The following is a 15,728-nucleotide window of genomic DNA, read 5'->3' on the forward strand; positions in this document are numbered from 1 at the left end:
TTATCAGAAGCCCTTGGATCAGATGTTATTCATTGGCTTTCAGAAAAGCTCACAGACAGTATGAAAAAAGGTGGGGAAGCATCTTGTATCAAACATAGTATTTCTTGCACCAACTCATTAAACATATCATTATTCATTTTAAGAGACCGAGAGACCATGAACAGTCTCCCATCAGTTAACAGGGTTAGGCTCTGCTTCAAATAAATTACCAAAGACACTAGGTTTTCATAGTGCTTTAGAGACTTCAGAATTACAGATAGGGGACTTAGGATTTGAAAGAGTAAATTCTATTTGCTTTCAAAGGCCCTCCTGAACTTGAACTCAGGGACTGGGTGTTGTCCCTGAGCTTCCACTTTGAACTACAACTCCACTTCCATATGTTGGGTGGTTAACTGGAGATGAGTCTCAGAGCCTTCCCTGTCCAGGTTGGCTTTGAATTGCAATCCTCAGATCTCAGCCTCTGGAGTAGCTAGGATTACTGGTGAGAGCTACTAGCACCTGGTGATAATCCTTAAATTTTAACAAGGGCATCTCTAGATACTATTTTCAGTCTGGTACATACCTGACTCTGAGAACAATGAAAGAGCCATCCTTCATGCCCAGGGCCAACTGAGATCCATCCGGGCTGAAAGCCACACTTCGAACCGCTTCCTCCATGTTACAGCGGGCAATCAAGGCGTGGTCAGCCAGGCTCCACAGCCTAAGCACAAGAACAAAGTAGAAACAAAAGCAAACCCACTTCTTCTCAACCAACATGGAAAGGTTGACTTACGACTCAGAACAGCACTATTCTGGTACATTTCTTGACAAGGAGCCTAGGAAGGTGTTTTGTCCATCTTTGGGTCAGTTTCACATTAAAAACAAAACAAAACAGCAAGCAACAGGAAATGAAGTAACAGTTCTAAAATTGTTGAGATTTGTGCCAGCTATGATGGCTCAGCACTTGGGAGAGAGAGGCAGGAAGATGTCGAGTTTGAGGCCAGCTTGGACTACACAGTAAATTCCAGACTAGCGCAAACTACTCAGAAAGATCATATTTGAAAAAAAAAGTGAGATTCACAGAAGAAGGAAACATAAACACTACTTTATGATCTTAATCACCCTGATAACTGAGAAGAGTCTCCAGTACTGCTGGTGTTAGTTTATAAACAGCCTACATGAGGAACTTTCTAGTAGCTGGCATCTAAGCACATGCACACTGAAACATGTTTGTGAGTCTCCCTCGTTAAGAAAATGCATCTGAGCTAAGCAATAGTGAACATTACCCCTCCAGGATGGTTCTAATGCTGGCTATCATGGCTTTCACTCTCAAGGCTCCTGGGTGCTCTACCACTAATAGGCCCAGGCTTCACTGGGCTGGTGGCCAATGAGTTCAGCCACTGCTGGTGAAATAGCAGTTCAAAGCAAGTGTAGAGAACATACAGCTGTCTACCTATGTTTCCAGCTACAGAGCACCTAATCTAGGCACCCCAAATTAAGTGAACCCCAATAAAATACCTCCAGGTTACAACTGAGGATTTCCATGTAAGTTACAATGCAGTGTCTGATCTATACTAGAGAACTTTTCTTAAGACAGTCCTAACACAAACAACAATGTCTGCTGAGGGGCCAAAAACCTACAGAACACAAGTGCAGGGGAAGAGTCCATGTATTTGTTCCCCAAATGCACTCTGCTTCAGGAGAGTTAAGACACACCCCTTACCTTTTGTAGTTGCATGAAGAGGAGTTTGCTGGTTCCTTGGGCAACCTGTACTGTTCAGCCTAAATCTTAGGATATTTTCTCAATAACTTGTCCTTTGTTCATAATCCTATGCTGTTTATAGCCTTGTACTATTTTAAGTAACGTAAGGTTTGCTTTTTTAGGATGAGCAAGCCCTCAATAAAGAGCACTATATCTATAAAGTCATGGAGTGAATCTTTCTCAGGAAATTATGACTTCCCTTCAATTTCAGTACTCAGTATAAAATCTCCTTTTAAAATTTAGCCACATTAGTAGATAAGGGGAATACAACAGGTTCTGGCAACCAGGGCTCTGTATAGGATGTTTCTAGGTCTCAGACTCAACATATTTCCTGAAACACAGGAGCCAGGGCCTTCAGAAATCCTTCCATTGAAGATGGATCTGAATCCAGGGAATGTTTTGGAATGCTCATATGAAGAAAAGAAAGCATGAGAAGAAGTGAGAGTTGAGAGAAGTAGACTGCAAATACACACTTACGCTGTACAAGGAGACAGATGGAAGTGTTTCCATAGATTTGGAAACCAGCAAGGTTTTTGTGCTTGGTAGAAGGTGAAAATCAGAATGGAGTAAATGGTGCATGATTCGATGTAAGAACCTATAGAGAAGGCAGGGGGAGCAGTGACCATCGCCCCACAATGTTCTATTCTAGCAGTTAAATTACAGAAGCAGTAACTGGTCCATCAAATAATTAACTGCTCTTTTCCCTCACTCTTGTGAGGGACATTTGTTATTGGGCATATTTACAGCTAAAATAAGTACTAAAATCCTGAAGCCAGTGTAATGGTGTCCATTCAAAACTTTTGAACTATTTATTCACTGCTTCAATCAGTCTAAGAGCCCAGGAGGCTCATTTGATCCAATTTTGTGTTGCACATATCAGGGGCCATGGAGGCCCTAAGGAAAGTGCATGTCTTCTCTGAGCCTCGCTTCCTCCTAGAAGAACCATGTTCAAAATTCCCCCTGAGAATTCACAAAGAAACAAATAATTCACTCCTGTGCTGAAGACAACTTTGAAAATCAGAAGGGAAGGTCTCCTGAGGAATAAGTGTGCAAGAACTGTGAAAGGACTATACAAGCTGAGGAATCAACGAGGGAAAAATCTGCTCTTATCACAGACCAGTGAACCTAGATCCTTACCTTGAGCTAGAAAAGAAAACAAAACTGGAGGCCAGCCTAGACCAAATTTACCTATTTTCACTTCTAAGAATGTTCTTCTGACTCAAGATGTAGCTAAAGGAAAGAAACAACAACACTGACTTATCAAGAAGCCAATGCATGGTGAGCTAAATGTCCTCACCTTCCATCCAGAAAATGTGTCATCCTGTGGTTCATTTCATTTAGGCAAAGGAGATTCATTGTCTCAAGGAAGTCAGAGCCTCTGGGGTCTTACCTGACAGAGCGATCATCGCTGCCTGTCACAGCCAGAGGCTTCTTGGGGTGCAGAGCCAGAGCCCAGAGCTCCCCTTCACAATGGCCCTGGAGGATCAGCATTGGCTTGTCACGCTCTCGCACAATCACCTCAAATATCTCGCTGTCCTGGGTCCCAGCCAGAAGACGGTCTGCTCTCCAGCACACGCTCCGGATAGAGAGGCCTGACAGGAAGAAGAAAGACAGTTGCTTCATGCCATGCACAAAAAAAAAGGAAAAAAGAACACCCAAAGAAGATACCCTCTCACCAAACTCCTGGAGGCAGAAATTGATGCCAATCACCAGGATGTGCCAATTATACACCTGTTGCCCACATCTTATGACTTTGTTAGAATAACCACTCTTTTTGGTCTAACCCTGGAAATCTGTTTTTACATAGGACTTATCTGAAGTACCACCCCAAAATGGATAGAAATGAACAAATCCGTCTTTATGAAGGTCTAGCCTCCAAGAAGCAATTTCCATTGGCTATGGAAAAAGTAATCACTTCAATGTTTAGGATAACATTGTACTTTAGTTTCATGTAAATGATGCTTCAAGATGGGTAATTATCATATTAGGCAAATTAAGTTCCGATCTGGTAAGAATCTAAGCTCATTTTGCTGGATAGACAGATGGATTATGTCCCAGAGATACGCAAATGAAACTAATTTCAGTCTGAAAACACCACCGAACATTTGTTGGTGAATTAACAGAATCTTTCTGAACAGTAGAATATTCCTTTTCAGGGTAGCTTCCCCCTGTGGAGGTGTCACACTCTCTAAGGGGAGACTTGTTTGCTTGCTTGTATTCTTTTCTCCATTGTTACTGGGTTCATTATTTACTGACTTACACAGGGAATTTTCTCACAGATGAGTTAGAAATATACAAGCAATTCCATTTTCCTTGCCCCTAATAAAGCAAGTCTACAATATGTTATGCAATCTAAGCTGCCTCATTAGCCCACTTTGTCTCTTTGGATAAACAAAATCCCAGAAGCCCCAGATGCCATCTTTTCTTTTCTTTTTTTTTAAAGAGGTAAGTGGTTTATTTATTAATAAGGAGTAAAAAGAACTTTGCAATCCCTCTTCTCTGTCCTGGTGGCTGAACAGAATTGTAGTTGAATGGATGGTGATATAAGAATTCCCTCACCATGTTTATTTTTTGCAGAAGTGCAACACTGCTTGAGTTATAAGACTTGTCATACTTTTCTAGACAGAAGTCCCAAGCATTGAGCTTTTCACTGTATCTGTGGCTGCTGCAGTCTCCTTCTCATCTTTGGGTTTCATGGCAGGAAACAGAAGTACTTCCTTGAGTTACTGGAGTCTGTGAGAAACAGGGTGAGGCAGCCGATGCCCACGCCCCAGCCAGCAAGTGGGAGCAACCACACACCAGGGCAGTACAGAAGTCCCAGATAGTCTCCATTCATCTGATGCCTAAAGGACAGTCCCTTGCTCTATAGCCATGAGTTTTTCTCCCTGCAAAGTGTAGACTATAAGGAGATCACATAATTTAGCACCCAAATTTGATCCCATATTGAAAGTAGAAGGAAACTCTAAAAACAATTAAGTTTATCTAATTTGGGGGCTATTTATTTACTGTCCTCGACAGTAGTTTCACTATATGGAAAGATCTATGAAATAGTCCTATCCAGAATTTCAAAAGTAAGCCAGATTCTAGAGGCTCACGGCTATGATCCTAGCTACACAGGATCACAGTTAAAAAGCCTGCCCAAGTAGAACCGTCCCTGATACTCCATGTCCAAAAAGCAAGGCTAGGGGAATGGCTCAAATGGTAGCATACCATCCATGAGCAAGCAAGCCCAGTGAGCATACAAGGCCTTGAGTTCAAGCCATGGTCCTAGTTTTTAAACAATTTAGTATTAAATTCTAATAATACTATTGCAAGGTAAAATTTTAGGATGAAGGGAAATGAGAATCTTCTGTAGGACACTATACTGACAGATACATGGCATTGAGCAGTTGTCTGTGACCCCTCATGTGAACTAAGGAGTCTGGGTGGCAATGTCATGTCATGGAGACTGGTTCTCTGCTCGTCCACTCTGATGGGAGTGAGGCTGTGTATGGTGGGGGAGGGGGAATGCCTCCCACTCTATTTTCCTGTGGACCTAAAACTGCTCTAAGAAATATTATTATTGGGGCCGGGAGTTTGGCCTAGTGGTAGAGTGCTTGCCTAGCATGCACAAAGACCCAGGTTCGATTCCTCGGTACCACATACATAGAAAAAAGCTGGAAGTGGTGCTGAGGCTCAGGTGGTAGAGCTCTAGCCTTGAGAACGTCCAAGGACAGCGCTCAGGCCCTGAGCCCAAGCCCAAGACTGGCAAAAAATAAAATAAAAAGAAATATTATTATTATTTTTTAATCTAGGGCAAATGCTAAGCCAGATGGGATCCCAGATATCAGAAGTTAAGGGCACTCTAGCTGAGATCCTCATCTGTGATTGTCAAGGGATCAAATGAGATAGTGCATTGAATGATTTCTTTTTAATTTATTTTAAGGCATAAGGCTACACATTGCTCTGAATCTGTCCCATGTCCTGAAGTGGAGGAAGCCACAAGCACGTCCAAGGTTCATGCTTCCTGCTATTGGGGAGGATGCAAGCAGGGAACCTCAGCATTGCTGCTTCAGAGTCCATCACTCAATCCTCCTCTGAGAAGCTCAGGCTAGGCTGAAGATAGGATGGAAGGCGCAGGAGGGGTAGGACGCCCCAGTGAAATAAAGAATGCAGGTCGGTGGCCAAGGAACCACTCTCCCAAAGCCATAGCAACAAGCCTTTTGCTACAGTCTTTCTTGTCGTGCATTTAGCTCCCATTGTGAATCAATGTCTCCTTAGCTCTTGTAAGAGGCTGACAGAGGGGTTGAATTCACTGTTTTCTCAGCAGGCTTTGCATTTTCCCAGAATGTTACTACCAGAAGGGCATGGCACTGTCCTTCAGCTAATGGAAAGTAAAGAGTCAATGATATCCTAACATCAGCAAGGAACACACCATTCTCATTATTTATTATCCTTTCAGTAGAACAGCACTTCTGTGAGGACAATTGTCTTACCACCTTTATTTTCTTCTGTACCTTTAGCACATAGCACAGTGACTGGCAAGTCAAAGATGCTGAGAATTCTTGAATGCAGAAAATAAATAATCAAAATCACAAACATTTCCCGTGTCCTTGAAGGCACCAAAGAATGAAACACTCTGTCCCTGTTATCAATGAGAACATTTAGAGAAAGGAGGGAATGTCACAAATGTATTTTACCAAGTCTACTCAGCACCTACTATATGCCTGATATTGGAGCTCAAACAGAAAAAGCCAGACTTCTGCCCCAAGGGAATTTGCCCTTTAACAAGAGGCTGGATCTTTATTAGTGGGCAGGTGTATACCAAAACCCAACCAAAATGACATATACATAGATACACAGAATATAATAGATGCATATGTATCATAATATTTTAACTGTTATCAATTGATCACACCACACTCCTTCTGAAGCTCCATGGTTTGTTTTAGACACTGCCATTTTCCAAGCAGGCCTGGAAGCCACAGCTTCACTGAACACAAACCCACCACCAATCCTCCCCTGTCTTTAAAAGCAAGTCTAGTCATCTAAGACTAACTGGCTTGAGAACAGAAAACTCTTCCAAACAGCCACCACTGTATTTGGCCCAAAGTACAAATATTCTTTCCACAACATCCAACATTTCTAACTTTGTCTGAGGAAACAAAATTCACAAAACACAAAGAAATCAACAACCCATTATCTGTACTTAAATCTATTAATTTTTTTAATGTTTTGTCTACTTTCCCTGTAAAGCAGCTCAGTAACAAACATGAATTTGTCAACTCAGCCCAGGCAGATGAGTCATCCAAGTTATGCCCTGTCCTGAATTTTGACGACACCCCAGGATCCTGATTCCTTAGAAGAGCTCTGGGTGCTTAGAAGGAAGATGACCAAGAAATGGGAGGTCAAGAGGCTAGTTATGAAGCTCTAGCCCGTCTTTCTGTCAGGTCCTTACAATCATGTGTTTTGGTGTTGTCGTTATTGTTGGTTGTGGAGGTACGTGTGTAGGGTGTGTGTGTGTGTGTGTGTGTGTGTGTGTGTGTGTGTGTGTGTGTGTGTGTGTGTGTGTTTGAAAGTACTTTGGCTTGAAATCAGAGCCAGGCCCTCCCTCCCTCTCCCTCTCCATCTCCCTCCCCCGTCCCTCCCTATTTCTCTTTTTTTGTTGTTGGTGGTGGTGTTCATGGCTGGTGCACTATTACTTGAATCATGCCTCTAAGTCCAGTTTCTTGCTGGTTAATTGGAGGTGAGAGTGAGAGGGTTTTTCTGTCCAGTTTGGCTTCAAACTGCAATCTCTAGATCTCTCCTTCAGAGCAGGTAGGATTACAGGCATGAGACACAGGGCTCAACACAATCTGTGTCTTATGGATGCCACACAGCTATGGTTGTCCTGTTCTTCTTTTCTCCTGTCTACATGGGCTTGCTGTTAGCTTCCCTGATGCAAAGGCAGAAGACGTGGTCCTGGCTGAGCCCAGCTGAGCGGTCACTGCATTGGGAAGTAACTGAGTGTTTGCTCCTTTATCTTTTCCTCTGGGTCAAGAGAACATAGGCTATAATTTGAGATATAGTTAGAAATCCTGCAATAATGAAGAGCTATGGGAAAAGCCATCCTGACTACTAAAACCATGGAAGTCCTCTTTTTTTCCAAAATGAATATTGCACATATTTTGACAGTATGATAAGGTTGCTACTTTTTGGACACCAGGCCCTTTTCTACATCATAGCTATGAGAGATGTGAAGCCCTGCCCTTAGCTTGGTATACACACTGCCAGCAGGTGGCACCATATAGCAAACCACTCATTTAAATCTAAAAATCCTCTAAATCTAAAAACTTCTGTGTCCTGGATTTATAGTCAGACCAGAGAGTAGAAAACAACACCCCTATCTGCTATAGCCACTATTATGGGTTCTACTTGTTGACTAACAAGCAAGGCTTATACCTAATCCCCTCCTAGTTATGGGATGTAGCAAGCTACTTTTCAAATCTTCAGTTTTTTCATCTGTAAAGGAGATATTAGTGCTCTCACTTCACAGAATTGTGAGGAATCACAATAGTAATGAGACAGAATCTAGAATCATTAAGTTAATCAGCATAATACTAGTAATTAATTTTTTGGTGGTACTGAGATTTGAATTCATGGCCTTATACCAGACAAGTGATCTTTCACTTAGTTATATCTCTACATTTCCTCTGGTTTTGTTTGTTTGCTTGTTTCTCTGTGTGCATGTATACCTGGAGCTTAAGATCTAGGCTCTGCCACAAAGAATTATTATTATTATTATTATTATTATCATCATTATTATTTTGGTTGGTTGTCAGGATTGAACTCTGGGCCTGGGTGATGTCCCTGAGCTCTGCCCCTTGAGCCACAGCCCCATTTCCGGTTTTCTGGTGGTCAATTGGAGATAGGAGTCTCACAGACTTTAGTGCCCAGGCTGGTTTTGAACAGCAATCCTCAGATCTCAGCCTCCAGAGTAGCTAGGATTACAGGTGTGAGCCACCAGTGCCTGGCTGTCACTAAGAATTTTTGCTTAAGGCTAGCCCTCTATTGCTTGAGCCATAGCTCCACTTTGGGCTTTTTTTTTGCAATGAAGAAAAAACTCTTGTTCATTTCTGCTGCAACCTGCCATAACAGAGGACAAAGCAGTAACCAATATAGGGCTGAGATTTGGGGCACCAGGGCCCAAGGTTCCATTCATTAAAGTTTTTGGTTTTGTATACGGAAGTATATGCAGAAAGTAAGGTATAACTATCAACATGTGACACTCTTGGGAATGACAGCTAAACAGTAAACAGCTTTCAATTTGAATAAACCTTAGTCTACTCCCAGGGGCTCCTAGGCAGTTTAGGGTAGAATTAGCCCACACTCTGGACAGAAGTGAACTCCTATTAAGTCAGGGCTGATTGACCTTTCCAGGAAACTTGGTGTTCTGAGTTCATGTTGGGAGCAGGCCTTCCAAACTCCCAGTCTTTTGAGGCCTCATAGCTCAGCTTTTCACGCTCTCACACATTTCAATAAATATTATTTTATCTCATCATGTGACGTAGGCATTGTGCCTTTGTGGTCCTCTCCTAAGAGTATCCTCCTTTGGTCACACATTTTTTTTTAACTGGAAATAAGAATCTTGCAGATTTTCCTAACAGGGCTAGCTACAAACCATAATCCTTATATCTCAGCCTCCTGAGTAGTTAGGATTACAGGCATGAGACATAGGCACCTGAGCTTTAGTTTTTAGATAAGATCTTATTTTATTTTATTTTTTTCTCAGACTGGGTCATAGGTTTTGATCCTCCTACAGAGCTGGGACCCCAGAGTCATGTTCAGTGTTTGATTGATTGATTCTTTGCTTTTTTTGCCTAGGCTAGTTTCAAACTACAATTGAGTAGCTAGAGTTAGAGGCATGGTACACCATACCTAGAAATTATGTTATTATTTAATCTGTAGGTCTTTTGTCTTGCTGCAGTCTTATTACTAAGAGCATATCCCAATTTGAAACAAATTGCTGTGGGTATGATCAGACTTTGATCAGTTCAAACACTTTAAAGATGTTTCCACATGTCTCTTCCCTTGAGTCTCAATTATTTCCCTATGTTATAATTTCTTTGTGCATCTTTACAGTTTGGGGGGGGGGCATGTGTTCCTGCATGTGCATGCGTGTGCATGCTGGAGCTTGAACTCAGGGCCTGGATGCCTTAAGTTAAAAGCTAAGGGTATGGCATCCCTACATTGTCTCCCTCCATTCTAGAACTCTTGAGTTTTTTGCCTCCTCAACTCTCCAACATGTTCATGAGACACACCTAAGCTAGAATGCTTCGGCATAAACTGTGGAGTAAGGGGGAATCTGCCTGTTTACAGGTTGTAAAGCTCTTTGCAGTCGGCAGCATCTCTCAGGACACAAAGAAGGAAAGCTTCTAAATGAAAGTTGGGAAGCAGACAAGCGACCTTTGACAGCCCGATCCTTAGCCCATATACAGCATTAATCTGTACAGTTAGAATGACAAGACTGCAACGAATTTCTTTTCTCTGAGTGATGCTGGGATGGTGCCAAGTGCCCCAATCATGTAGGTGAATGTTTGGTTGCAGATCTATATTCCCAACGCAGTGGTAAGAAAGTGCCCAGCTCAACTAGAATACCCAAGACAACATCAACTGGAAGACCACATGACAAAACCTCCAACTGATGACTTGGGCTCACAGGTGCAAATTCCCCAAAAGAAATATGAAGATGAAAAACAATGAAAACAAGATGAAAGAAGAAAAACCTGAATGTAGACTACTAATTAGTAGAGGCTGGAAATGGCAGGAGGGGTTAGATAAAAGGGAAATTAGATTTGATTGGTGCATGCTACATGCATGTATGGAAATATGAACTGTATTAATATGTATAATTAGTACAAATCAATGTAAGTTTGAGTTAAAACTAGAAAAGGAAAATCTATTCAAAAATTAATATCCCTAGTTTATTTTGGTTTAAAATAGGAGCTGAATAACTTGAAGACAATGGTAACAAAGCACTCATCTGAGCTTGTGGACCTTCTGAGCACAGGGACCTGTATAAACAGGTCTCAGATGCAACAAGGCAGGAACTCCCTGCCTGTACACGGGTTAAATGGATCCTGAGTGTAGAGAGCACAGTACAAGGGCCACTACAGAGCAGGGCTTTCCTGAGTCACAGGGCCTTTCCAGGAACTGGGCCTGGGTGATTCTTCATCCATATGCTGTTCAGCTACTACCCCTGTTTCCAAAGTTCTTTGCCTGAGGCTTCCAGCTGAATTCACTGTGAAAGTTGTTCCGGACATGTCTGGTTATTTCAAAGTCTATATCAAGGACCCAAGATCCTCTAGCCCTGGGAGCGCTGAGATACTCATAAAACCTACAAAACCCACAGCCTTCTACCCAGGCTGTCTTTTATGGAAAGTCAGCTCTGGGAAGTGTATTTACAGAAGAATTAACATAAGAAGGAACAGCCAGCCAGCCCTCTGCTTGTCTGACACCAGAGTCTGAGTAAACACACCTCCAGGCCTCCCAGCTGCACACCTCTCCATCCCCAGTTCCCGCAGCCTGTTAACACCTTCCCAGTAGAGCAGTGAGACAGGAAGGCCTGGCCTGAAGGAAGACAGTGGATATACAGGAGAGTGGCAGAGGCTAAGAGAAGCAGAAAGGTGAGGAATGAAACTTCCCAATGCACTAAGAAAACATCAGAAAGTGTTTTCTAGATATCTTTTGTGAACAGTGTGTTCTCGGGTTTGAGTAGGTCTTTTGAATATTTTATACCAGGACTTCTCAATTGTGACATCATTAATACTGGGGACCATGTAATTCTTCATTATTGGGACTTCCTGTGCATTGCAGTAGGCTTTACAGCAACCCCAATCTCTACCCACAACTGCAAGTCATACTTGTGCAGTTGTAACATCCAAAAATATCTCCAGCTAATGCCAAATGTGCTCTAGAGAGAGATTTCCTCTGATTGAGAACTGTTAGGCCATATGTCTCTAAATACATTTTAAGGAAGAAAATGGTAAGAAATATGAAGGTTAGGTTATGGTGGCTCATACCTGAAATCCTAGCTACTCAGAAGGAGAAAGATTAGGAAGATTGCAGTTGGAGCTATCCTGGACAAAAAGTTAACAAGATCTCATCTCACTCAGGAAGTCAGGTCTGATGGTACAGGCTTTTGATCCAAAATACACGGGAGATCATAGGTAGGAGATCACAGTCTGATGCAGCCCTAAGCTAAAGAGAGTTTCAACAGAAAAAGTAAAAATGGCCAATAGATAAGTGAAGAAATGCTCAACATCTCTGGCTATAAAGGAAATGTAAATCAAAGCCACACAGAGACTTATCTCATCCCAGTTAGAATAGCCATTATCAAGAAAGTGAACAATAACAGATGCTGCTACGGATGTGATCAAAAGGGGACCGTGATATACTGTTAGTGGAAGATGATATGGGGCCCCCACCTCCTCCTGTCCCACTCTATCAACTCTTTGCCACGAGGGTACCATGTGTCTTACTTTCCTCAACCTATTCTTTGACCTCTTCTCCAGGACCTTGGGCATAAAGGAGCCTAGTACAGCATCCTTCCTTCTGCTTGGCTGTGTACACTAATCGTAGCATGAGGTCTCTACTCATCCCACAGTGATTCCAGACACTGTGGCAAGTGGTGCTCTGGAGGCTCTCAGAACAAAGAGATCCCCACTCTTGTAGAAACAGGGGAGCCATAAACAAATGCAAACCCTTGAGGTTGTAAGTTACATTCCATGCTATAAGCTGCAAGGTACATCTGGAAGAAGGGACTGGAAGTATGGAAGTACCCAGCCAGCTGCAATGTCAAATGAGATGACCAGCGGGCTGGGAGCATAGCCTAGTGGCAGAGTGCTTGCCTAGCAGGCACAAAGCCCTGGGTTCAATTCCTTGGTACCACAAACACAGAAAAAGCCAGAAGTGGTGCTGTGGCTCAAGAGGCAGAGTGTTAGACTTGAGCAAAAAGTGTCTAAGGACAGTGCCCAGGCCCTGAGTTCAAGCCCCAGGTCTGGCCAAAAATAAAAAAAAAGAAGGAAAGAAAGAAAAAAAGCCAAAAGTGGTGCTGTGGCTCAAGTGACAGAGTGGTAGTCTTGAGCAAAACATGTCCAAGGACAGTGCCCAGGCCCTGAGTTCAAGCCCCAGGACTGGGAAAACAAAACAAAACAAAAACTGAGGTGACCAGGGAAGGCTTCACTGCAGTAAAGGCTCAATGAGAGGAAGAAAGTCCTGCAGGTTGTTGGGAAGCCTCTGCAAGCAGAGAGAGCAGCTCACATGTAGAACAGCTGGTGCCAAGAGCAAGAAAGGCAGGGGCTACACAGCCAGCACAGACTTGGACTCATCGAGAAATACAGGTGCCCTGCAAGGCTTTTGGAAAGGCAATAGTGGGATCTGGCTCAGGCCAACACCAAACAATCTTTTGAGCTGCTATCTAGAGAAAAATGATCAAAGCAGGCACACAAAATACACAGGAACTGCTGTAAATTATGTGACGGAATCATGGCCCATGCCAGGGAGGAAGCGTGGACATAGTGATAAATGGAAGAAGGGGAATTTCTGTATCCTGAGGACCAACCTCAAGCCTCCAACTCTTGCGCAGTGATTGGCTTAATGCAAGATTTCTCTGGATTTGGAGTTTATAGTTGAACGGACAAAGCAACAATTCAGTAAATATGGGCTTGCAATTGTAACAAATAAATAACCCGCTCCTAGTAAAATGTAATCATGACTAATGTAGGCTTGGTAGAACTTTCTATCCACTTGCTTGGCATAGGAACTGGATATCTAATAGACATATAATGAATGTTTATTGAATGGATAAATAATATATCTTAAGCTATGTGACTAATTACTGTATTCCTTTAGACATAATTATTAATAGCCATTAACTAAAACTGTGTTACCACCATAGAAATAATTCATTTGGGTTGTCTTGCTATAAGGAACTATTTTTAGCTTTTCTTGTCCCTGTCTACATCATTTGAAACTTGGTTATTTTTCTCAGATCATGAATTTGTTTTAAAATGTATTAAATGCAGAATGTAGTTTGGTGTAAAAGGAATGAGAACCCTAAGTCTACAATTAGCTTGATGCTAATGGTCCTGAGCTCATCTTCATTCTCATCTAGAAGGTGAGGGAGTCCTCTCATAGACATCCCTTATCTCTCTACCTTAAAAATTCCAGAATCTGAAAATCACTGAAACATCCATTGGCAGTCCATCATCTCACACATCTGAAATCCTTTAGTGCCAAGTGCAGCTAGGAATTCAGAAAGGGTTAGACCTGTCTTGACACATGTCCAAAGGAATCTGAAGCAAACACTCACTACAGAACCTGTAGTGAAATATATAAATATTCAGACATATGAATAGCTTCATGTCAATTTAGGTCAGCCTTTCCAATGAAAGTTGCCATTCAAAAAGATTTTTTTTTAGTTCTAAATTGCTTGACTTTCAGAACTGCACATTCTGGATGAATAAGCTGTTATGGGTAGTTTTTGCTAGAGAAAGTTTGAACCATTAACAAAAATCTGGTCAATATTGTATAAGCCACTGGAGTAACAGAACTCCTACAATCCCCTTGATTGAGAAATGTGAAGGACATTTCCTCTGACTGAACTTTAAGGAGCAGAATGGGAAAAGGAAGCCCTAAGAATCAGTACTGGCCTTTCTGAATCTTGTGGATGTAAGCTTGATCCACCTCTAAGCTTAGTCACCCATTATTCTCCTTACACTGAAAGTCAAAAGCCTTAATTACGACTTTTAATTAGCTCAGGCTTGCCTATAAAGATGTAAGAAAACTAAATAATAACACCTTTCCATAACAACGCCTATCATATTTCTAAACTTAGTTTTGGGGTTTGTTTGCTTGTTCTTTTGTTTTATGAGAGAAGGTCTCACTGTGTAGTCTGGATTGACCTCAGACTCATGATCTTCCTGCCTCAGCCTCTCAAGTGCTGGGATTACAAGAATATCCCACCATACCTAGCTAAGCTTAGTAGTATTTTAGATCATTAAAAATGTTTTGTTTCGGGGCCTGCCTGGAGTTTAGCCTAGTGGTAGAGTGCTTGTATAGCATGCACAAAGACCCAGGTTCGATTTTTCAGTAGCACATATATAGAAGTGGTACTGAGGCTCAAGTGGTAGAGCTCTAGCCTTGAGAAAGTCCAAGGTCAGTCCTCAGGACTGGCAAAAAAAAGTTTTGTTTCTCTTGATACCTGAGAAGTAAAAGTTACCAAAAGATGAAAATGTACACAAATGCTGCATTTAAAAAAATCTGAAAATTGCTGGATTCCTTTTGTAGATTAGGAAGAAATCTACAGAAGTCTTTATAGGTAGCACATTAAGTGTGATCTATTAAAAGACTTGGATTTCCAAATGCCAGTAAGTAGCAGAAGTCTTAATTTTAGCTAATGCTTTTAAAGTTAAGAAGCACAGAAAACGATCAGTACCAAACAATGAGATTGGGACCATGAGTATAATTCTCTTGTTAAATTTGTTTAGAAAGCCATTAAGGTAAAACATGAAGTCACAACATCTTCATAGAAATGAACTCAAGTTATCATTATACAAATGTGGAAAATATGGAGGAAAGTTCACATATGTCAGTAAGTTCTTATCAAGTAATAGACCATCCATAAAGTAAGAAAACCATCCATACAGGTATCTTTATACCCCACTGAGAGCAAGTTGCTTTGTATGCCATTTTCTCTTTTCTTTTCTTTTCTTTTCCTTCCTTCCTTCCTTCCTTTCTTCCTTCCTTCCTTTCTTTTTTTCCTTTCTTTCTTTCTTTCTTTCTTTCTTTCTTTCTTTCTTTCTTTCTTTCTTTCTTTCTTTCTTCTCTCTTTCTTTCTTTCGCCAGTCCTGGGGCCTAGGTTCTGTCCCTGAGATTCTTTTGCTCAAGACTAGCACTCTACCACTTTCAGCTTTTTCTGAGTAGTTCATTAGAGACAAAAATCTCACCAACAGCCCTGCCTGGGCTG

General features: G+C 41.8%; 1 protein-coding gene across 1 annotated transcript in view; it reads right to left on the minus strand.

Moving 5' to 3' along the window:
• Nucleotides 1-15,728, minus strand: part of Eml6 (EMAP like 6) — a 223,555-nt gene that overhangs the window by 115,207 nt on the left and 92,620 nt on the right. Inside the window, exons 7-8 of the mRNA XM_090336920.1 lie at nt 3,132-3,333; nt 563-700 (exon numbers count right to left, since the gene is read on the minus strand). Of these exons, the coding sequence (XP_090193046.1) occupies nt 563-700; nt 3,132-3,333 (340 nt within the window). The remainder of the gene's footprint in view (nt 1-562; nt 701-3,131; nt 3,334-15,728) is intronic.

Source organism: Megascapheus bottae, chromosome 7, assembly GCF_031878675.1.
Source record: "Megascapheus bottae isolate mThoBot1 chromosome 7, mThoBot2.hap1, whole genome shotgun sequence".
NCBI classification, from domain to species: Eukaryota; Metazoa; Chordata; class Mammalia; order Rodentia; family Geomyidae; genus Megascapheus; species Megascapheus bottae.